The sequence below is a fragment of the Puntigrus tetrazona genome, chromosome 7, assembly GCF_018831695.1.
Source record: "Puntigrus tetrazona isolate hp1 chromosome 7, ASM1883169v1, whole genome shotgun sequence".
Classification (NCBI taxonomy): Eukaryota; Metazoa; Chordata; class Actinopteri; order Cypriniformes; family Cyprinidae; genus Puntigrus; species Puntigrus tetrazona.
The window spans coordinates 24,204,307-24,229,146 of record NC_056705.1 but is presented as its reverse complement, the minus strand read 5'-3'; the positions used below and the strand labels follow the sequence as shown (position 1 = coordinate 24,229,146).

The window sequence follows — 24,840 nt, the reverse complement described above, 5'->3', positions numbered from 1 at the left end:
CAGGTGGGAAACTACAAAAATAGCAGATGATAAATAGTTGAACAATGCGAGCACGCAAGAGAGAGAGAGAATTACAATGTGCCGCAGTGACCCAAGCCGACTGTAAAAGGTCAGTGGTGCATCGTCTCAAAGCACAGTGGCTTTTCCGGAAGCATTTCCACTGCCCTCTATTCTTTTCCAGCATCGCATGAGTCTGTGGCACTCCGCCGCTGATGGTGCCTCAGAGATATGGAGGGAGGGAGTCGGGTTAGATCGCCTCTCCTCCTCCCGCAGGGCGCCTCATCATTTCATTCTGAGAGCGAGAGGCTGGTGACAGAAGTGCAGGGATGGATAAAATGACGTGCTGTGAAGAAAGACAGGCAGGGTGGAAATAAAGAAAAGGAGGAGATAAGTGGGTGGATGATTAAAGAGGGGGAGCGATGGGCAATTGCTAATCACATCTGAGGCAGCAGCCATTTTAGACTCTGCTTAGTTCATATTCCTTGAAAGAGGCTTAAGGGATGTGAATGAAAAACACAGCTGATTGGTGACTGGTCTTTGATTGCTGACTCTTACACACATAAACACAAACACAGCACCCCTCAGAATCATACTTAGGCACACACACATGTACCTCACGGGGAAATGACTCCCAGTAAAACCGCAGTAATCCCGCCACTATTTACTGTGAGGGTTTGGAGTTAACAGTCTTTGGTCACAGGCCAGTGCCCTGTGCTTCCTGTAGCACACTCCGTTTTAATTACTTTCCTCTCGCTCTCCTTAAACACTTATTCCCAGCCCTGATTATACACACACGCGCACACAGCAGCGCCAGTGTTTGTTTAAATTGAAAAGCTTCAGCTGTAGACTGCATGCAAAGCCATTACTGTAATACAAGACGCCATCAGTCATTTTAGCAGCTAGACGGAGCCGTCCGACCAAACAAACAGGCTAGAAAAAAAATTAGCCCTCTGATTCTTTAGCTCTGTGAATTATTTGTTTTTTCCCCTGAGCTCAACTTGCAGAGTTAGCCCACCGTTTGGCGAAAAAAAAACCTTGACTGTGTAATTATGGCTGCCCTTGTAACATGAATGCGTCCTCGCACGTTCACCGGTTGAAGTTTCGCCTGCTCGCATGTCAATCGTTCGTGATCCTAATCATGGCTGCCGCACCAAAACTCAATCAGTGCACTGCGGCACTTAAACACGCATTGTGCCGGTCGCACAGGAGCCACACAATTAACTCGCAGCCTGTGTTTACAATCCAATGCCTCAATCAGACCCTCTTTATGTACTTTCTTTATAATATGTATATGCTATCAGGGGCTTTAGATCTGTGTTGATGAATATGGAGTAGGTAGTAACATTGTAGCACATGATGGCTTAAGTTTCTTCTTTATTCCAGCATACATAACTTTCCTGTAGTATAAATAGTAAAACAGGAAGGTCATAGATTGTATTTCCATGGAAGAAAAGTGCTGATAAAATGTGTTCCTTGAATGCATGTCGATTTGGATAAAAGTATTTGTAAAAAAACATAACATTCACGTAATTCATGTTTTGAGAAATGTGTGCTGCTATATGTTGCGCAATTAGTTATATTTAAATCATGATCATGATTTATTTCTCTGCAGTAGTGGCCCATTTGCTGAAAACTTTCATATTTGACATTTCCATTATTTTGCATTGGTAACAAGCCTCCACAAACTTTCAAGCTTGGGTTTGCCAGCAGTTTAAATGCCACAATCAAAGCTTTTCTGTTTAATAGATAGATTTTCCAACCAGTGTTGTATGCGTATTTCCAAACCCGGCAACTGTGCTCTCTTTTCACTTTTCTGTTGTCTGAAAACAACAACAAGCATGTATGTTGGAGTTTAGCAATCTCCATTTTGATGTTTTCATCAAATGAATGTGCAATACAGCCAGTCTGACTTTCTTATTTGCTGTGACTATGTCTGTGACACATGAATTTGAGCAACCATATATTTTTTTTGTTGTTTTAATAGAAAACATAATTTTGAATTGTTGAAATTAACATGAGTTTCACTATTTTTAGATTTTGACAGAGGCTTCTTGAGGTTTTACTAGTTTGAAGTACTGAATGTGTTTAGATGAATGAAACTAGGTGAGGTAAAATAAACCATGCATATGACTTAAACTCTTGATTAGTGCTTACTTGAAAGTGCAATAATTCTGATTAACAGTAAAAAAAAAAAAATATATATATATATATATATATATATATATATATATATATATATATATATATATATATATATATATATATATATATATATATATATGAGATTAATCATGATCAATAATCAAGGTTATTGTTTTTGAGGAAAAAAATATTGTGATTTATTACTTTAACCATTATCGTGCAGGCCTGCCTGTGTGTGCTTCATACAATACCGTACATTTAAAATGCCAGCAGTGAGACCAGAGGGAGGCTGATGTATTCTGTCCTTTTCTGTTTATTTACTCTGAAGTTTTCTCTCTGCTCTACTTGTTAAACAGGGATTTAACATGGTTATGGCACAGCAGCAAGAGCTTTTTTGTTGAAAAACAACAATTAATTAATGCTATTCACTCCAGAAATCTCTTAAAATGCGTAGCGCCTATTATAACGGAATGCTTTCTGTTTGCTAATGCTTGTCAAACTGCGAGGTTCAGCATTTAGTAAGCATTAGCAAAACGCCTCTGTCCAACGGCCCTCAGAGAATGTTATGGCACATCCTCTTTTATAGCTTTTACAATTCCAATAGTGCTGCCTGGCCATTTTTAACTGCCTGTAGAAGGGAAGATCAGAATGACTGTAAAACATTTCCTGTCTGTAAGATAATCTAAATTCAGGCCCAGACCAAAACAAACTTGAATAAAACACATGAAAACATTTGTGCATGATCTGATTGAGTTTAGCTGTCATGTGTTTGGAGGGTGGTCTAAGTCTTCAAAATGGCTAATATAATTGTTGTAGTATAATTCACCCAAAAATAAACCCACTCTTGTGTTGTTCTGAAACTCAAAGTCGATAACCAAAAAATGTTTTTCAGAGTATTTCTGTAAGAATGTCATACTGGTTTTCAAACTTTCATTTTGGAGTGAACTATTTCCCTTAGGAGACCTGCTGTATATGTAATAAGCCTTGGCAAATTTAGAACCAAGAGTGCAATAAGTTTCACATGTGAATATTTTTTTTCTAAATTTTAATTGTTAAACATCAATACATTATCTCTAAATTTATTGTCACTGCCCCTTTTTCAGCAATACACACACACAGTTACTCATAACCCCCTGAGGACACCATGTCACAGTTACAGCCCCTTCTTATTAACATCAGTGTTCAATCAATCCAATGAGACAGACCCTGTGACTCAACACAGCCTCATTCTACTCTGAGAAGATTAGGGTGAGCAAGTCAAGTCACCATTATCTTTACATAAGCCACAATCACATTACAGTTGAACTGCCTCCCGCAATCATACACCAATCAATATTATACATGACCGCCAGATGCGTGCCTGCAGTTTTAGAGCGAAGGCTCAAGGGAGTTTTCAATGGAGATAGATAAACACTGTCCTCAAAGAAGTAAGGAGGCACTTGAGTTTTGTGCTTCATGAGAATTATAAACAAATCCCTCAGGCCAAGAACTGCCGCATAAACCATCTCCGTTTATCAAGTGGGACAACCACTAAAAAAAGACAAATAACCCACGGCATTATAATGCCAAATGTGTCTATTTAAACACATATTTTGAATTTAATATTTCATATATATTATAAGGTTAAATAAATGTGCCGCCTCAGTGTTTCATGTGACACAGTTTATTTCTTAGCAAATCCTAAAACCTTATTTAAAAATAATGTAAAGAAGCAAGATTCACTGAGATTTTTTTTTAAATATATTTTGATATATTTTGAATTATGATCCAAAGGAGTATGTGTCATCACATATAATGAGACCAATTACCGCCCTGCCATCTTGGTTTTGAAAGACTTTGAAAGCTGACAGAAATGCTGCATCTGGCCGAGCTGAAGTGATTAGACTAAGGTGTTTTGTGCTGACTGAGCCTCAGATGGTACTGGAGGTAATGAAGCGATTTATGGTCAGTTACAGGTTGGTGGGAGTGGAGAGGGAGGAGTGATCTTGTAAAGTGTTTGAAAAACACACTGGAACTCAGAGAATGACAGGAAACACAAGCTGTTGAAAGCCGTCTTTCAATGGAAACTTCATCATTTAGTTAAACTGCTTTAAATGACTTTTATTTCCATATCAATCTATACACCATTAAGAGAAAAACAAAAAACGAAATTATGATTTGATGTATTAAAAAAAAATAGGTAATTAAAAACAGTGGATAAATATTCCTACTCTTTGGCATGACACTTGCAAGTTTGGCTCAGGAGCATGTCAGTTTTGCTGAAGTTTCCACAATTTGGTTGGTGTTAACTTGTTCAATCAATTGAATTTGTCACATGACTTGGAAAGTCATATACCTGTCTAAATTAGGTCTAATTGCTGACAAAGCATATCAGAGCAAAAACCAAGCCTTGAACTTAGGAACTGTCTGCAGGATATTGTTGAGCAAAAATCTGCGGGCAGCTACAATAAATACGGGACAAAATTTAAGGAAATTGAGAACAACCAGAGCTGGTTGTCTAACCAGATCATGGTTAGAGTGGAGAACAAGAATCTGATGGTCATTCTGGTTGAGCTCCAATGGGCTTTATGATGGCATAGCCAGACTCAATTCTCTCCTCAGTGAAGACACTTGAAATTTGAAGAAAAAAAAAAGACTGTGAGAAACAAGATTCTCTAGTCTGATGAACCTCAGTTTAACCTCAAACCTCAAGACTATCCCAGTGGTGAAACACGGTGGTGGCAGCATCATGCTGCGGTGTGTGTTTCTAAGCAGCAGGGAATAGGGGACTTGTCTGGGTAGAAGGAAATATTTACTCAGTGAAAAGCTAGTCCATTGTGCTTAGACTGGGCAGAAGGTTTCACTTGCAAACAGAACAATATCTTATGAACACAGCTAGCACAGTGCAAGAGTGTCTTATGGGCAACATTGTAAATGCCCTTGAGTGACTCAACCAGTTAAGACCCGAACCCAGACAAACTTCTCTGGAGAAACCTAAAAATGACAGAGCCATCCAGCCTGACAGAGATTGAGAGGATCTGCAAAGAAGATGGATAGAAAATTCTCAAATGCAGATGTGCAACGCTTGTTGCATCATACTGACAAAAACTTGAGGCTTCAACTTCAGCTTCAAGTGCTGAGTTATGGTTATGAATACTTATGCAATATAATTACTTCAGTTTTCCCTTTTGTAATATTTTTTTTTCTCCAATAAAAAAAACCATATTAACTTTTAATAAAGTTATCTTAAATCTGGTTTTGCTTTATGGTGTATGAAGTGTAGATTGATGTGGGGAAAAAAGTAATCTAAAGCAGTTTAACATAAGGCTGCCGCTTCATGATGGTGACATATAAAACAGTATAGCTCTGTGTCGCACCTTTTCTTTGTTCTGTTGAAGTCCTTCTGTCCGTTACATTCTCATTCATTCTGACATGAATGAGAATCCTGTCTTCTCTATTCGTCTCCTTTAAAACGTGTAGTGAGCATCTGACATAATGAATGACGAATGACTCATCATTCAATAGAAATGTGGCTTTGATGTGGTCCTTGTCAAACGTATGTCTCTCTACGGCCTGCTTTATGTTATTGTGGTAGACAGTTAGTGCCCTGTACAGCAATTTTATGTAGAGGCCTGTGTTCAGCGTGTAGGAGTCTCCCAGGCTTTTCTGAAGCTCCTGTCTTATTGGGTTTCCAAGATGTGCTTTGATCACCCGTGCCATGCTGTGCTATAGCTTACACGGGCTAATCAATGTGCACAGTAGCCTTACCCTGCCCTTTAACCTCTCCGTACTCCAATTAGCCGTCATTCTGTGACCCCTGCTGCCTACCTGCCAATCAACTTTAGTCCACACCTAAACCGCACGTCTGCCGTCTGTTACTTTCTGCTCTCTCTGCCCCACCGCTTCATGCGCTGTCAGTCAGATTGAAACTTCCCCTTTAAATTCAGACTGTCAGACCACACATTTGTTTTGTCTTGCTGCATTGTCTCGTAATGTCCATCAGGAAGTACTGACTCCCAGCAATGATGTCTAACCTATGTCAGTACAGGCTTCCTCTCAATCATGTCCACACTATAAAACAAATTCTGTCAAATTTACTGTGAAAAACTGGTAGCTGTGGTTGCTGGAATTCTACCGGGGGGGAAAAAATATGGTAACAACTTTTTTGGTTTTATGGTTTTACGTTAAAAACCATAATTTCATTAGCTGATATAATATACCAACCTATTAAAGTACTGAAATCGGTTTTGTACCTTTTGAAATGCACTGATATCCACCAGATGCAGGTGGTAATGAGAACGTCACGTGATGAACCAAAGCCCATCACAAGCAGCTTTTCAATATGAACATATATAGAAGGTGCTCAGTGTCATTCACACAAACACTAAACATCATCATGGTGAGACTCATTAAACCAAAATATGCTGTAAACATTAATTTAACAACATTAGATGTAACATACAACCCTAATAAACATAACTGATAAGAAAAAACTAAGAGACATGGCGATTTAAAAAAATTAAGTAAATAAAAAATTTAAAATGCAATGCAGGGAATTCCGGGAACATCAATTTAGTTTTTTTTCCCCTGTACATTTTACAGAAATTTACCGTTAAACATTTAACAGGTTTTTATTCATGTAGCATTTAAATTTTTTTGTTGTTGTTGTTTATATCAGTCATTTTGTGCAGTGAACAGTGGCTGATGCACTAAATCATTTGCTCTGTTCTGACGGCTACACTGACACTTTAGAAATTAGAGGCTTTTTTTTTTCCTGCTGCTCAAGGACAGGATTTTTTATTTATTTTTTTTTAAGTTGTAAGCTCTGCATGAAAGGAAATGTACTTTTTTTTTTTAAATGAAATACAAGCACATGTTTTAATCCTGTTAAATCTTTCTGTTCATTAGGATGGGAACTTCAACCAAACCCTGTTTGTGAAGACACCGGAGAATGTGAAGAAATTGGGTCAATCTGCATTCGTAGACTTTGGTGAGTAGTAGCATATCGCGGTGTGCGGCCTATTTGTGTCGTTTCGAGATGGCATTACACGCACGCACTCCAGCACAATCAAACACTGGCTGTGATTTCTGGGATAACTCACACATAATATGCTCAATTCTTATGTAGAATCTGAAAGTAGCCCTGAGTTTTTAACGCCAATATATGCGCAACAGGGAGATTCAACGCACACACATGGCGCCAAATTGAATATTAGCTCATGTGGGTTTCTATTAAATATTAACAATACAAATTTCCCCTTTCCAAAGCATCCCACTGATAGCAGGGATGGCACCGGCAGTGAAATCTCACATAGCATAAATGATTGATAAGCAAAGTGGAATGACCCAAGATTGAATGTGTTCAGCTGAGCTGCGTCTCAGGAGCTTGGCCTTTATATTCAAAGCTAACTGATCTGACCAAACAAGAACCCTTCTCTGCACTCTTTAATCTGTTTCCTCTGATCTCTTTCTCTTGTCATTTTGGAAAATGTCACTTCAAGCTGTTATGGTGTTTTAACAGCAAAGAGCTTCAAAGGATGTGAGTTTTAAACAGGATGGAGGTTTTCATTTGACTCCCAATCAGTCAGGTGGTTATTATGCCTTTTGAGGACTGTTATTATAGTTAACTGAAACTAAAACCGTAAAGAATGTACTTGAAATAAAATAAATGCTAACTGATATAAAATGAAATTTTCTGTTTAAAAAGTTCAGTTTGCCTTGATGTGTTTGACGTGCTAAAAATACTTTGATAAAAAAAATTTAAATACTTTAATAAAATGACGAAAAACCAAAAACAATTAAAGTTAAAACAAATATAGAAATTCTATTATATATATATAAATACAAAATTATAATAGTATAATAATACAATAACTTTTTTTTTTAGGCGGATGTTGAATTTTTTTGTCTTATTGTATGCTATTAAAGGCAAGGTATCTAAGCGTTTGACTCTACTAAAGCATAACAATTTCATAATACTTTGAAAATGTGGGTTCCCGCCAAAATGTTGGTCTCTGTTTTGGTTTGAAACCTGCCCACTGCCGGTTTACCCAGTTGTATTTTAGCACGTAAGGTGCATAGGCTGGCCTGAGATTGACAAGAAGAGAGAATACAACCTTCTGAAGGGTTTACTAAAACTTTTAAATCTGAACAAATTTTAAAACGCTGGGCGTCTTGCACTTACCTACTTTGTAAAAACTGACCATCACACAATAAACGGCTGAGGGTAACACACTACCAGATTTGTTACCAGTTGTTTAAATCACAACAGTGTCACAGAAACGCATGCCTTGTTGCTAGGAGACTTATGAAAAATTTAAGTGATATGCCTTCTAAAATTGGCTAAAAATATCAAACATGTTTGATGTCCTCCTATAGAATTATATTCTAAAGAGATAAAATAATCAGAGTCTGATCATCATACACCACACAATTTTCGATGAAATCTGTCAAATCACATCAGCAGACTGGCTCTAATTTATTTATTTATTTTTATTCATTTATTATTAACTTCTCCAGACAATAAATCTGCTGGAAAAAAATTGTGTAGTATATTACCACTGTTTAGTTTTAGAAAACACAAGCCACCACAGTTATTAATGCCATTTTATAGTGAACAGCAACTTTTTAATATGTGACATTGGCAGGTGACAAATACATCGTATACGAGATAAAACAAAGTCACTGCGTTTCACTTAAATGCAAATGAAGGCCGTATTTAATTTCCGTGTTTTCAGTTTTAGTTTTCCATTCTAAAGGAAACCTTGAAATGTTACAATGTGTTCTGGTGTTCAATGCTGTTTGCCTTGTAAGCAGGATGTTGGGACGTCCGTGGCCTTTGTAAGCTGCCCTATGATTATGACATCTTAAACCTTTGAGGTGCATCGTCTATGACCTTTACTGCTTCACTAAAATGATGTCATAGTGACGATCTAGAATGCAAAGCTAGAGGTTGGGGGAGTCGAAAGTTAAATTTATATATATATATAGAAAGAGAGCGAGAGCGAGAACGAGCTGTAGACTGTGATTTAGGATGATAAATGATGTTGGGAATGGAAAAAGACGTGCATGCTAGAGCAGCCCTATTCTACATGTATGTGCGGTCGTACCCGAGTTAATAATAGTGGCTCACACAGAAAAAAAGGCCTCATTGTCAGGCGCTTGTTCTGGAGACAGGAGTGTGAAGATCTTTGCCGGACCCTAATGATGAACATCTGTCTCCGCTTTGTCCTTTTCTGTCTTTCTTTCCTGTTTTTCGGTTCCCTTCAAAGCTTTTAACTTCCTTTTACCACATGCGCATTTCACCACAATCTAGAACTTGCACGCAGGCATCAAACTGTCGGCACCAATTAGCTGCAGTAGTGTGTGAGTGTAGGAGCCTGTAGAGTCATTATGAGATGATTTGGTGTGAGGAACAGGCTGCAGCTTCATGATGGTGATCGTCTTTGACAGGATGGAGCGTGGCAGCGGATGGGCGCTGAGGGTGAAGACAAATACACACCATTTCCAGCAGCATTCTCACCCCCTCATGCACACACACACACACACACACACACACACATGCATTACAGGTGAATCATAGAGACGCTGCTCCCATTAAGTGGGTGGTAATGGGAAGCGAATGGCTTCCTCTGAAGCCAAGGACACATCATGACATTATACGTTCGGTTGGCTTGAGTGGGCACTGAAAGCGCACGTGTCGCTTTCTATAAACAGCAGAAGGCTTGGCCCTCGGGGACGTGGGTTTGGTTTAAATGGTTTAATTGTACTGATCATCAAAGCGGCAGCCTTGATTTATGCTTTTGTTCTCCGTTTTTCACCGCTAATGTTTGAATCGGCACTTAATTACAAAAAAAAAATTGGGTTTGCGGCACCTGCGAGCAGAGATACGTGTTAAATTTGACCTACGGTGAAAGAAATCATGAACGCGAGGCGCTTCAAAGCCTCATTTCAAATGAACGGAATGAAAAGAACGTGGTATGCGGTGAAAGCTATATGTTGTTCCCGAGAAGTGAGAGGAGGTGGGAGGAAGGTGGGAAGAGAGTCAGAATATATGTGCAAGGGAGAGAGAAAAGGGAGGGTCCGCTTGTTTGATTTGAAATGGGTGTTATTCTGATCACACTCCTGGCTGTCAGTTATGGCACGGCTCTCTTCTCCATCCCGCACCTAAGTGGCAGATCAAAGATACACCCCAGTGACCTTCTTCTCGCAGCTCCTCTCCTCTAGCGCTCTCTCTCGCTCTCTCTGTTAGTATTCTTCAGCCATCCTTCTCTGCTCCAAACACTCCAGCAAACCAGTTACGGCAGTCACTGCAAGAGAATCAAGGTCTGGTTTAAACCGGTCGCATACAATAATCCTCTCGAAAAACGAAGGTAAATGCATTCCTGGTTAGTAGCAAGCAGGTCTTGTTAATGATCTCTTCCACCTCAGCTGATACAAAACTGATCTCAAGGCAGATATTTCATCATGTTACTAGTTAAGTCTGCCAAGGAGTGATTACTAAAGTCCAGCTTCATCTGAACGTTAACCAGCTTCCTGCTGCTGACTGATTTGCATTTTAGACATGCAGATGAGGTAAAATATTAGATAAAAGTGTTCTGTTTGTCTAGTTTTACTAGACAATATATGAGTGAAGTTGTTTTCTTCAATTTTGCTTACATAAGGTAATAAACTATTGTCAGAATAATTTGGAGATCTGAGTCCAAAGCATTTTAAAGACAGGATTTTTCAAATCACATTAATTTGATTTTGTTGGCAGCACTATTTTTTGACACTAAGGAATAAACAAGAAAATATATTTTGTTTTGTGTGGGGAAAAAAACACAAACTTTTTCTTATGATGTTAAAACTAGTTGGTTAGGTACTTTTTAAGTTACCACTTTGGTAACTCTTTCTATGAAGCCTGTATTTATAACACATTATAAGGATATTCATAACAGAATTATAAACTCATTATAATAATTACTTTACTTAAAGCAGACTAATACTACTTAATTTATTAGTGCTGTCAATCAATTAAAAAGAAAATTAATTAATCACACATTTTTCTGAAATTATTCGCAATGTTTAAGATGTTTTATGGCATCATTTTTTTATGACTGAAGGCCAGTATCATCACCGATACCAAGTAATACTGATTTCCCTATAAAAAAAAATCTCCTAATATTTAACCTTTGACTATAGCCATTAAACATTACATTATAATTAAGAACATTTATAAAGTGACTTCTTCTAATTTAAGTGAACTTATCTACACATAAACCCATTATAGTAAATGTTATATTTAGCTAGGCTACCTTGTCCCCCTAGGCAGAAATATACCAAAATTTAATCAAGTTATCAAACACTAAATTAAATTATCTAAACACTAAATACAGGTAAATAACAACAGCTGTATAAAAGTTATTGATTTCCTCTTTGTTACTGTATTCTTGATGAACATCCATTACAGCAGCTTGTTATTAGGTTGTTTTTGGCTGCTATTTCTTTAAGAGCTATCACTGCTGAACATAACACAGATCTGACATGCATCATATTATCTCTCAACTCTCATCCTCTTTTCTGACTCATTCAGTCTCTACTAATGAACTGATGAGTTGAACCGGGTGTGCTAGATGAGGGAGATGGGGGTGCTCCAGGACAGTTTTAAAAACCATTTCAGAGGCGTTATTAATATAAATATATATAAATAAATAAATATATATATATGCACGCACAGTTTTAAGACCAGTTTAATCACCTTTTCGGTAACGTTTTTCCTCAAACAGCTATAAGATATCACATCAGATGAATGTTTAATATGGCACAATTGCTTTTGAATATTTTTTTTATAGCACCCTGTTGGTAAGTAAAACTGCTGTTACCTGTTACTTAATGTCAGGATATAAATAGAAGTAGATTTAATATGGTGTTCATTGTGTGTTATACAGTAAGTGATCATACTCTTAAAAGTTGAAATCACAATTATACAATATTATAATGTATTATCACTGTGTTTATGATTATACATGAGATGTTATAACACTTTTTTTTTTACAATGCATTATACATTAATTATAATGCCTTTATACATTTACAACGTATTGTAAATACGGGTTTTGTAGAAAGTGTTACCAATACTTTTATAGGATGGTTCACATGTATCTGAAGTGACATTTAGGGGCTGTTTACACCTGGGGCGTCATTTATAAAGTGTGTGTACTCACCGATTTGATCTTAAAGTGTGCATACGCTTAAATCCATGCCAGCACTCATGTTTATAAAAACTGTCTGTGACTTGGAAACAAGTCACAGCAGCTTCGCGTCACAGCAGGGTCTGAGCAGATGTAGGCACTTTTTATTTTAGGAGTATTGTAGTTTTTTTGAAAATCTAAGCTGTTCTCGCAGCTCCATGTTCTAAATTATGATGATTGGGGATATTTTGTATGTTAATGGAATTAATTAGGAGTCGTTTACAAGGCAGAGAGCAGAAACCCTTCATTTGCATGCAAGTTCAAGATCATTTGCGATTCATAGATTTCACAATTGAAAGAGACGTGTACGCGTGATTTCTGTTCTTAAGTTCATGCTATGAATTTCAGGTATGCGTATCTGAGAAATTATAGTTCGTAAGATCAAATTTAGGATGGTTTCTTTGCAACATTTTGTAAATGAGGCCCCTGGTCACTTCATGCATTTTGTCTGATCGGATAGCCTAGGTGTAAATACCTCAAACCACTTCTGGAGGTGGTCTGGGCCACATTCCAGATGAAACTGGACAAGTATAATTGCATCTGGTTGTTGAAACCACATATGCAAATTTTATTCCGCCCCAAAATGTTAAAATAATACATGTGTGAGAGCATGTTATAAGTTACATGACATTAGGCTTTAGTCAGATATTAACGCACTAATGGAGGACGAATAGCTGAGCATCTCTTCAGCAAGCCGACTTGTAAACTGCCTCCAGTGAAACTGAAAGTAAGACGCATATGGTCAACACACAATTATCTCCATTTTAAAACAGTTAGACAAACATATCTTTCCAGTGCTGATACATATTGCGATATCTGATCATGTAATGAACTAATAATTAATGTCTTATCTTTTGATTTAGTTCTCATGAATTTTTTTTTTAACGGAAGCAGTTTAAAAAGTCAGAGAAAGTTATCAGCAAAAACTCATGAAATAACCAGGTGTAAACAGACCCTTAATGACATTTGTGCTGTAACCAAAACTTATGTTTAAAATAAATGCTGTTTCTAGTAATGAAGGAATCCTAAAAAAATCCACTGAAATGTTTCATGAGCACCAAATCAGCATATCAGAATAATTTCTGAAGGATCATTCATAAACCCATTGCGGTGTCAGGCACAACGTTTGGAAAAGCAGTGTAAAATGGGGGAAATTTGGTGCTGTTAAAGGAATTGCTGTAATAAATCGGATCTAATTTTAATGAGTGTTGCATTTTGTCATTTTGCGTATTTTATGCAAGTTCTTTTTCCTAACAATTTGACAAGTTAATAAATTCTTTTTGGAGCTGTAATGTAGCGGTGGATGAGCACAGGTTCGATACAGGTTCAAGTCTGGAATTACATTTTCAGATCTGTGTTTTCATTTACTGATTTATTGTGATATATTTTTTGTAAACAACATTACTATTGATATTTTTTTTTAATTTAAAAATAAATATGTACATGAAAGATTTATGGGATGTGCGATGCACTAAAATTCAATTCAGAATCCAGATGAGGCTTGATCAGAACTGCAAGAGTCACATCCTCCAACGCATGTACAGTGTTAAGTATTATAATTCATGAATGTGCACTGTCAGAATGTAGTCAGTCTTGACATGGATGTGTCATTATGAATGCACAACATATGTTAGACAAAATTCTCCATCTGCTCTATCAGGATAGTAATTGCTCTTTTCTTTTTTTACATGTGACAGCCAAATGCATTATTCATTAGCTGAATGATATTCAATACTAGGGCGCTGTCAGGAAGGTAGCGAATGGCAGAGATGTCCTCTTTTGCCATTTTTTTTTTTTTTTTTTTTTTTTTTTTTTTGCTTGAAGTTCATGTAATGTGATGTGGCATTTAACGCCCAGTCATCATGACATAAACAAGTGTGTATGTGTGTGTGTGTGTGTGTCCTGGAGAGCTTTTGCTGTTTTTCTACATCTACTAGACGTGTACGTGTATGGTATAGCAGGAAGCTGAAGTCATTAGTGGCAATAAGCAACTGACTCGTACTCCTACTGTACGCTTACACATGCTTTGATTGTCAAACAGAAACACACACAGTCATATTCAGTCTCTGCTTCTGAGAGAAAAAGCTCTTTAAACAGAAAACAAAAGCAGCATAGATTCTTTATCTCAAGAATGGAAGGCAGCCCCACTCTGATTGTTGGCGATAAGGGGATACTGGATAAGGTTTTGCTTATGTTGTATATAGAACACACAACGGATCGGCGCACACACAAGAAAGATTTATTTAACATAGCAAGCACCGTAATAATTCAAACTGAATGTTAGTATTTTGAAAAAAAGGGCTATGAGAGATAAGTTGATAAATGAAATTGTAAATAAAATATAAGTATTTACACAATAAAACAAAATAAAACATTGACTGAATGAGCATGTTGTTTTCTGTTATCATGGTCAAAAAGAATCCACAATCCCACTTTATATTAGGTTGCCTTTACTGTGTACTTGCATTTAAATGAATCATTTGCAATGCACTTATTTTGTACACACGTTTTTACATAGTTATTTTAAAAATACCTTCATGTAATTACATCTATAATTAATTTCTGTATTTACTTTTTAGAATTACATTGTTGACGGACGCCTTACACCTTAACCCACCCTTAAACCTACACATACCACTAAATCTGTCCCTAACCTTACCTCAGTAGCAGCAAAAGTGTTCTGCAGTTCACTATGAACACAAGACGTACATTGTACTTATTTAAGTGTTATGGCCGTTTAATATGAAGTGGGACCAAATTCACCGTAACTGTCAGCATTGTTGTGTTATTTTTGCAAATTTTGAGGGAAAAAATATAATAATGGAGCTTTAAAACCAACAACTAAGACCTTAATGTATCGTGTCCTATTTTGGGGAACTTCAAAAGTACAGTTTATACCTCCTACCATGGTGAAGTTTGCAGGATGGAGGTAAAATTGGGTGAACAGGTTGGTTGGTTTTTTTGCTGCCTTTTGTGCTTACAGCTGATTGTCACTTCCTGCAGACTGGGGTGTCTAACAGAATCTAAAAAGAACTCTCACACTGGCAAACTAACTTTTTTCGGGTGTGGGTAGAGTCACTCACTTTTGTTTTTCATCTGCTCAGAAATGATTTTGTGTGCCAGGATTAGCTACGCACCTCCTCATTTTTTTTGACAGGTGGCAGTCATTGTTTTACAACCATCTATGTTAGACTGTCATCCAAACTTGTTGGCACTGGCTTATTTATGATATCATTGTTTGCGCAATATTAAAATATCAATATTTCATTCCTTAAACCAGTCAATACCAGCATATTGCAGCTATATATATATATATATATATATATATATATATATATATATATATATATATATATATATGTGTGTATGTGTGTGTCTGTGCTTATATTTCATCAAACTCCATGACCTTGACATTGCAAGCATCATGTGTTACAGTTTGCACTACAGGAATCTGGAAAGTGGAAAGATCACCAACTTCATATTAAAGAAAGGCCTCTCCGAGGCCTGTGTGTCTGTCGTTGGCTCCTCCCGTCACAGTGGTGGAGAATGCGGGCAAGGCGGAGCTTAGAAGCAGCACAGTTAGGCGACATCTGATGGCGTCATCCCCTCGCTTACCCATGCCGGGATGGAGGAACAACGGAGACTCGCTCCCAGCCACCAGGAAGAGGTAAGTGGCGCTTGCGTTTACTATCATTTACCGGTGGCTGGTTGAGCATGTCGACTAATTCCCGGTTTCTCTGTCCGGTCACGAGAGGAGTTGCCGGAGAGAATCCCTGCCCCGCCCACTCCGACCGCTGGAGCCTGGTTGAGAGGTAGCACTCCCTGACAGGTGGCAGTCATTGTTTTACAACCATCTATGTTAGACTGTCATCCAAACTTGTTGGCACTGGCTTATTTATGATATCATTGTTTGCGGTAATATTAAAATATCAATATTTCATTCCTTAAACCAGTCAATACCAGCATATTGCAGCTATATATATATATATATATATATATATATATATATATATATATATATATATATATAGTGTGTGTATGTGTGTGTCTGCCTTTATATTTCATCAAACTCCATGACCTTGACATTGCAAGCATCATGTGTTACAGTTTGCACTACAGGAATCTGAAAGTGGAAAGTCACCAACATGATCGAAATATAAACTTGTGTGTGTCTGCGTGTAATTCTCGGTTTCTCTGCAGGCTGCCGTTTTGATCTACGTGGCTATTTGGTGTGTGGTAGATGCTATGAATGTCAATGCCTATCTATTTATCACTGCTCTTCCTCCAGTTGTTCTCTTTCCACTGTTCAATCTTTATTTTGAGTTGCTTTTTCCATCACCTTTTGTATTAGGTGGCCTTAACCACCATGTACGCGTATAAAGAATAAGTATAACGTATTGCAAAGCACCTTTGCTGCTTTTCAGGTGGGATACGGGTAATGTTAGAGACAGGTTCAGATGCATGCTAGTGGTAAACATGACGGAATAAAGATTCGGGCACCGGATTGTGACACCAGGACAAACGGCTACACACCAGGTTGCTGCACACTTCATTAGACATGCTCAAGATCACATGATGTTATCTCCATATGCTGGAGTCTGGAGCATTACGAACCAAATGAAAAGATGCATTAGTATTTCTTAGACCTCTTTTTACCTCCTCACTCACTGTCTTTCAATCTTTCTGTTTTTCCTCAGACGGTGATGGCTCTCAAGACCACCTGTTGCCGGTCTGCATGGATACTGAATGTAAAAGCAGTGCAATTTACCTGGCCAGGCCTGGAGGGACAGAGGTACACAAGCCCTCCGTTATTACTCTGTCACACTCTTCCATCCCACCCTTTCATCTGTTTGCATCTGCAGAGACAGTGAGCTCTGAGCTGCTGTGAGGACAGTGACAGGACTGTTTTAAACATCGGGTCACTCTCATTTTTAAAAGCAATGGATAGAATTGGATGGATTAAACTGATCAAAGGGGTCAGTAAGATAAAAAATAAATAAATAAGCGATCGACTGTCCTGCAAAGTTCAGCTTTAACTCTGATCAAACACACCTGCCTTTAATTTTCAAGCAATTCCCAAAGACCTTAATAAGTTTCTTCTTTTTAAAAATGCTCTTCTTTTTAACTTTTTATTCATTAAGTATCACTGGTTCCAAAAAATATTAAGCAGCTCAACTGCGTCAAGCACTTATTATAAATCAGCATATTAGAATAATTTCTGAAAGATCACGTGACACTGAAGGAGTAATGATGCTGAAAATTCAGCTTTGCAACCTAGGAATAAATTAGATTTTAATGTATACTGAAATAGAAATATGTTATTTTATATTATAGTAATATTTTACATTATAAAATGTGTTGTTGTATTTTTTTATCAAATAATGAGCATAAGAAGCAAAAATCTTACTGATCCCAACACGGTAGTATATGCGTGTATAATAAGAAGTACTGTATCCTGAGCATATATTTTCCGTTGAATATATGAAGATATGAAGATAATAATAGATTACAATAAAAGCCTATAATAATAGTGGCATATAATTATTTAGAGCTCATTGTGTGAAGGTCTGCTGTGGTCTGGCAGCTCATGCTTTTAACTGAATGTCAGCTTCACAGTGGAAGGCAGCGGTTATCTCTCTGCCCTCACACACACACACACACACACACACACACACACACACACTGTCTGCCTGTCACAAGCCCTGGGACCAGAGAGAAAGGGAACAACGATGGACGGAGACTAGGAGAGGGCAAGAATGTAAAGGGCGGGGAACACGTGTCAGCTTTTGTCCTCCTGCCACAGGCGCTAGTCTTCACCATCAGATACACTGAACGGAAAGAAAAGTTTGACTCTTCCATTATTTTCCCATCTGTCCATCACATTCTCTCTGTACATTATTGGTCTTTCTTTTCTTTTCTTTTTGGTTCTCTCCCCTTCCATTCTTTTTAGAGTTCAGAAAACAACAAGCTACACTGGTTTTTGAAAGAGTTTATTCAGTCCTGCCGAATAATGCATGAGACTGATACAGACATAGCAGCACACATGGTGTATTGAAAAGAGAAGATACAAGAAAACAAACACTTGACAAAAGATGGAGAATAACAAAAGACACTCTTGTGTTATAGTCAAAGAACGTAGTCTATGATTTAATTGGCACAGGCATTTCTCAGTTTTTAAGCATTTTTATGTGAACGGGGGTGTGTGTGTGTGTGTGTCTGCTAATCACACAATACGCTTTCTCACACACATAGTCTGCTAAATAAACTCATTCTCTCTGTTTTCCTTTCCAGCTCATCTGCTTAATATTGACAGTGTAAACACGTAACATCACACTCATTAGAGTGATTAGGGACAGCGATTGTCCTCACCCTCACACGCGCTCAAACACATGCACAAACCATTTTGGCTGACTGTATAAATGGAAGTCTTTTGTCATTTTTGTAGATTTTTTAAAATACAAGATTCTTTATTTCATGACAGATTCACTATCAGAACTGCTCATTTTTATGTTTATGGAATATTTCAGAGTGTATTAGACTCTTTAAAATAAACATTCCAAAAGGGGAGTTTCACAGCAGTGCCATAGACGAAGAACAATTCTCCTTCTAAAAAACTTTTCATGAAACGGTTCTTAAAAGAAATTTTTTTTTTTTAGTTTGCCAGACATTTTAATAATCTAAATAATCACCTTTCCACTGTAAAGAACCTTAACAAGGTAGTAAAGGTCTTTTGTTGAACCAGTGATGCCAATAAAGGACCTTTATTTTTAAGAGTTATCATTTTCGTTCTTGGAGCTTAGCCTAATATTTATCTTAAAATACTGTTTACATCAATGGTTTAACCTTTTTTTCTCCATTTTCCTTTGAAAAAAGTCTTGGTATTTTTGGTTGTTTACTTCCAAGCCGTTTTATCCTCAAAACAGAAGCTATTTCAGAAACACCCCAAATGTTTTTTCGTAACAAACACTTTGACAGTCAGACATCTGTTTCCTGATATTCACATTTCGTTTACACCTGTCCGCTTTTCACCCTTCCCAAGATTTACATGATTTCTTGAATTGTGGACATGATTTCCGAGCTCTGAAAAAAGAAGAGAGGAAGGGCTTTGGGATCAACACAGAATTAAACTATCCCTTAAGCTGCAATGCAGCAAAGCAGCATCCATAAAACATGGCGCGAGAAAGAAAGAGAGATGGGGAGGAAATGATGGAGAGCGAAGCAATAGATTGTCTGAGGTGGTGGAAGTGAGCATCTGTGTACGTGTGTATTGAATTTCAACAGAGTCGTGAGGAAGTGAACAGGGGAGGGAGGGAGGGAGGGACGGACGCCCTCATAGGCTGAGCTGCTCTCTCTCTAGCAAGCCCGGGGCGTCTCACACTTATTCATTTCATTTTCATGTACTCCGTAATAGCAACTTTGTTTCCAGCTTGGCAGCATCAGCTGAGTGTGTCAGGCCATTTATTTCATTCTTTTTTTTTTCTCAGAGGAGTATAAATAATATTTACACTCACTCTCATGGCTCACACTTCGAAATTTGCCTGCCCCTGCGTGCGTCTCTTTCTGGATATTTGCTCGTCTCATTGTCTGTGTATCTTGTGAGTCAGAAATCACCTAAAGCGTCACTCTCTGAGCAGTTTGTTTAATGGTATTGATCCGTGTAAGTGTGGATGTGGCTTTGTATCTGACTGCTTCTCTCTTTATCATGACATGGCTAAATTATCAGAAGTGTCTTGTGGGCAAAGCTACTGAAGGCTACATTTCCCAGACATCTCCAGAGAAGGTTAGATTGGCCATTATCTGCTTAGCCTATACAGTGCACTGAGGCCTTCATTTAGTCTCTCTCAGGCAGCTGGTGTTTCTGTCAGTACTTATGGCCGTCCCTTTCCCCTCGTGTCACAGCACCACCTGTTCGGCTTGTACGCTGCCACTCACGAGTTGTTAAGTCGACCCACACAGAAACTGAATGGTTTTTAACATTAGCTAAACTGATTAAGGGGGAAATGTGTGCAGATTTTAATATGGTAAAATGTGTTAATGGGAGCTGAGAGGGCTGTGCACTTATTGGCAGCTGAAAGCTTTATCAGAAATTAGCCAAAATAGATGTTTTATCTGTTCCTCTCAGAAAGCCAGTGCACGGAACCCAACAGGAAACTCCACACAATTGTATTCTTGTCATTCACAAAGTTTTAAACAAGTAGATAGTTGCCGAAGTGTTGCTACAGCTTTGCGTGTTTGTGCTGCCGAGTTTGGCTAATGGTGCATCGCGCTACGTGAAGCACCTGCAGTATACATGCAATGAAATGTCTGACAGATCTGGATATCAACCTTTGACATTTTTTGTGAAATGCTAGTCGCATCCATTCTGTTTAATGTCATCTGAAACAATTATGAAGAAGTCCTTAGAGCATTCCACTGCGCAGGCCAAGTCATTATCGCTTTCCTTAAGTGACTCCTGCTATTGTTCTGTGCTTTAACATTCACAACAGCTAGTCTGTCAAGGGACAACTTTTGTCACAATTTTGCCTGTATTTAGTCAGTGAAAGGTTTTTTTGAGAAGCTGATATGCCACCACTGCAGTAAGTTTCAGCACCTATATTAGTTTAACAAAACTCTTATGCCTCTGGAAGACATTTATGCTATGACCTGCACTCATTAGAGGTCTAATGATTCCCATTATGAACAACCCATATGGTTCACCGTCCACATCTCATGTCTAACCATGACTTTGAAAGTACTTTTCTTTGACTTTTGTTAATTATGATAATTCTCAGTTTTTAACAGTTTATCCTGCATTAATGGCATTGAAGCGTCTTTTTTTGATTTAGTTACTTGTGATTTGCGTTAACTCAGTGGAAACATTATCAAAGTGAATGATTTCTCACTAGAGCAGTGCTGAAACATCTAAAATATTAAATACGTGTCTCACTTGTTTTTGAGCATTACTTTGGACCATGAGAATGAGATACTGAATTTCTGTTACAGGAAATCTTTTTTTAGAGGAGTTGTTCACTAAGAAATGAAAAAGTCAAACCTGTAAGATTTTTTTTCTTCTATGTAACACTTTTATGTAACATGTGTTTTTGTCTCTACAGTGAAGTCAGTGGGTTAGTGCTGTTTTGTATGGACAGTTCTGTGCATACAATACTTTATTTATATTCTTTTGTGTACGATGAACGAAAGTAAGTGGAAGATGAAAGAAAGTGTTTTTGAAAAACATGAAGAAATACATGATTGAAAGCATTAAACATTTTGAGTGAACTATAACTCTAACATGCACTACAGTTCAGAAGTTTTTATATATTAGTCTATTATACACACAAAGGCTGCATTTATATGAATAAAAAAAAAAACTTTTGACAGCTTAGCAGAAATCATTTTTCTAGGTTTGCATGAAGTGATTTAAGTAATATTTGACCAGCAGTATATGTACTTTCATTTAAGTAATGGCGTTGTGTACTTTGTCCACCTCGTACAAATATTACCAATTTTTAAAAATCGCTGTGCTGCTTAGTATTTTTGTGTATTTTTGTATGTTTTTTTTTTTTTTCAGAAAGAACTTTTATTTTTTGACATTTATAATTTTCCCCTTCTCCTTTGATACATTCAAGAAAATTAAATAAATAAAAAAGACTTATAATAATATAAATATGATAATAAATGTGATTTTAAATACATTTTTACACTTCCATGCAAATTGCCTTAATGCAAATTATTAGAAAATTGGTTTTGCAACACAAGCTACATGGCTTTGACCAGTATCATCAACTCTCATGTATGAATGCTCACATAAAGTGTCAAAATCAAAAATTGTTTGCACACCAACCCCACCCCCAACCTACTAGATCCTCCACCAGTCCTTGCTACGGCTCTCATTATTTACAAATTAATCACTGCCTGCAGGTGACCTTCAGTTCTGGGCACTCTCGCAGGTGCACGTGTCTAGTCTTTTCTCTTCAGACATAAACGCTGCATGCTGTAATAACAGCCTGTACCCTTCCCACCTTTCCTGCCATCAACACCTCTGATCTGACACGCCCGTCTCCTGATTCTTGTACCACATTTCATTACAAATTGTGCTTCTCTCCTCTAGGGAGGCTAATGAAGAGGCCGTCTGTTGTAGATTCTGTTTCACACGCAGGGAGGAATGGCATGCGTTCCCCATAATACGACGAGCGATGAAGCTAGCTTTCTTTCTTTTCTTTTTTTTCCTCCCGGAGTGTCATAAAGATGGCAGTTCATTAGATGTCGCACTTTCATATCATCTGTCAGTGGCACCTATTGATGTAATGGCACCTCGTCTGGTGTCTTCCCGCCGGCGAGCTCTGATTTTAATTTCTTGGCCTAATGAAGCGTCACAGCTGGGATGTGGGAGTGGTGGAAAGCGTAGCTCTGCTAAAACAGGGACTTTTTGCGCTTTAGTAAACAAAGCCACAGGGATGGAGTCTTGGCAATGCGAACGTGATGATGTCTCCCCGACTGATATGAGGGAGGGAGGAAAATGGGCCATTTGTATTCTGTGCACAGCGTCTGCTCTATCTAAGATGTCCCATTACTTTTGCTAAGGAAAGGCTATCATGGCTTGCTGCATTAAAGGGATCATTCTCTCCCTCTTCCCCTCTCTGTCACTTTGGCAACAACGGCATAGTCTAATTCGCTGACATTTCGGCTGTTCGGTCGCATGGTGTTTGCTGGGCTCATGCCGTCATTTACACGAATGAGACACTTCAGATGATGTAAGTGGCTCATAACATGACAAACTGTCATGTGTGTCTTGAACAAGTAGAGCAGTAACCTATAAAGCTGAAGTAATCGCTGGTGCTGAAGTATCCCATCATCCATAGTGTCTAGACGTTTAATGCGATGACATTAATGCAGGTCTCTCCCAGCTGTGTTCAGCCAATAAACATCTTAAAGCAGGAAGCCAAATGAGAAATTAGCGTGTTTTCTATGGTAGTTGGTTAATTACAGAGTATCTCGTTATCCTGGATGACACTGATTAGCTTCCGTCTCATTTCTGTTTGATTGGACTTGAGGTGTGTGTGTGTGTGTGTGTGTGTGTGTGTGTGTGTGTGTGTGTTCGTTCCAGTTTGGGTTGATTGGGTTAATCAGTAGAGCAGCGGATAGCTGGATGGGAGGCTAATTCTAGCAGAGAGTTACCTCTCTCTTCTCTGTGATCAGCAACAGGCCCTTCCCTCCGCAAATTACCTGTTTCCCTCTTTCTTCTCATCTCTGTGCTTTCTAATCGCTCCTCTCATCCATCACACACACTCTGGGGTGCCAGTTGTAGTCTTAGACATGCAAAAGCATCTTTTTATACGAGTCATGCCACGTGTTCACCTGGTCGGCCTCAGTGAACTGTCAAGTAGACGTTCTCCACAAAGAGGATGATAAATGTGCAGAGTCTTTGTTAGGAAGGCCTGGCTGATTCTCGGATGGGCTCTCACATCCTTTTAAACAATGAGCGTTGTACTCAGGCTCTCTAGGCACCTGCCAGAGGAGTAGCCCAAACCCTCTCCTGACCCGTCAGAGAGTCCAGGTCCGTGCATAGCAGATGGTGGGAAAATGCTCTCTCGTTGTATGGCGGCTTAAAGTATAATCTGTTTACTAGGCATGAATTATTGACTTTAAACCCGTTCGCATTTCTCCAAAGGCTGCTGATAAGCGGGACATTTTGCCAGTCACATCCTGTCGGGCTTATTTCTGCGTGAATTTTGTACGGTGCCTTTTACATCCCTCTCTGTGTGACCCTGCCGGCCTCCTCCACTCCTCCGTCAGCATTAGAGTTAAAGGAATGTTGTCGCATGTAGCGTAATGATGTGTGCAAGGCTCTTTGTTCAGTGGTACAGGTCGACACTGCCAGGCTGGTTTGCCGCCAACTGTCTTCATTGGCCAGCAGCTAATGCCGCCAACACCTATTCTCAACGGCAGCTGGTTCAGGTTATTTTTAAACTTTGGAAGGATGTTTTCAGTGTAGATCAAACCTGCTCATATTCAGACTGTCTAGATGCCAAGTTTGGCACATGCAAGCAGCTCTCACTTTCATCGCAAGGCAGGGTATATCACACCGTCTAATTCTCAATACCTTTACTGGCTAAATCGTCTAGGCTTTCATTTTTGCTATATTTTTCTCTTCCTTTTTCCTAATCTTCTGAAGGCCTGTTCACACCACAATGAATGTTCGGTGTGAAATTTCGGTGTGATAAACATTTTGAATGAACGGCTGTTAATGCGTCTGTTCGGACCGACAAACATTTCCATGCTGTCAGTGCAACTGATCATTTAACAGAGAGATGTTGTAATCTTTTTTTCTATCAAACTGCAAATGAAGCCAACTAACCAATACGAATCACACGCACAGAAACATTACTGTTACATAAAACTGTGACTTGGAGACACTTTTGCTAAACGACCGTGAATAGCAGAGGATAAATCCAAAGCATCTCTGTACTCTTGTATTTAGGGTTGTTTCATAAATAGTGCACAAAAA

General features: G+C 38.3%; 1 protein-coding gene across 2 annotated transcripts in view; it reads left to right on the top strand.

Annotated features, from left to right (window-relative positions):
• itfg1 (integrin alpha FG-GAP repeat containing 1) overlaps window positions 1–24,840 on the top strand; it is a 106,331-nt gene that overhangs the window by 25,375 nt on the left and 56,116 nt on the right. For both annotated transcript variants that reach the window (XM_043244738.1, XM_043244739.1), the window contains exons 8-9: window positions 7,030–7,111; window positions 17,051–17,145. In XM_043244738.1, coding sequence (XP_043100673.1) covers window positions 7,030–7,111; window positions 17,051–17,145 — 177 coding nt within the window. The remainder of the gene's footprint in view (window positions 1–7,029; window positions 7,112–17,050; window positions 17,146–24,840) is intronic.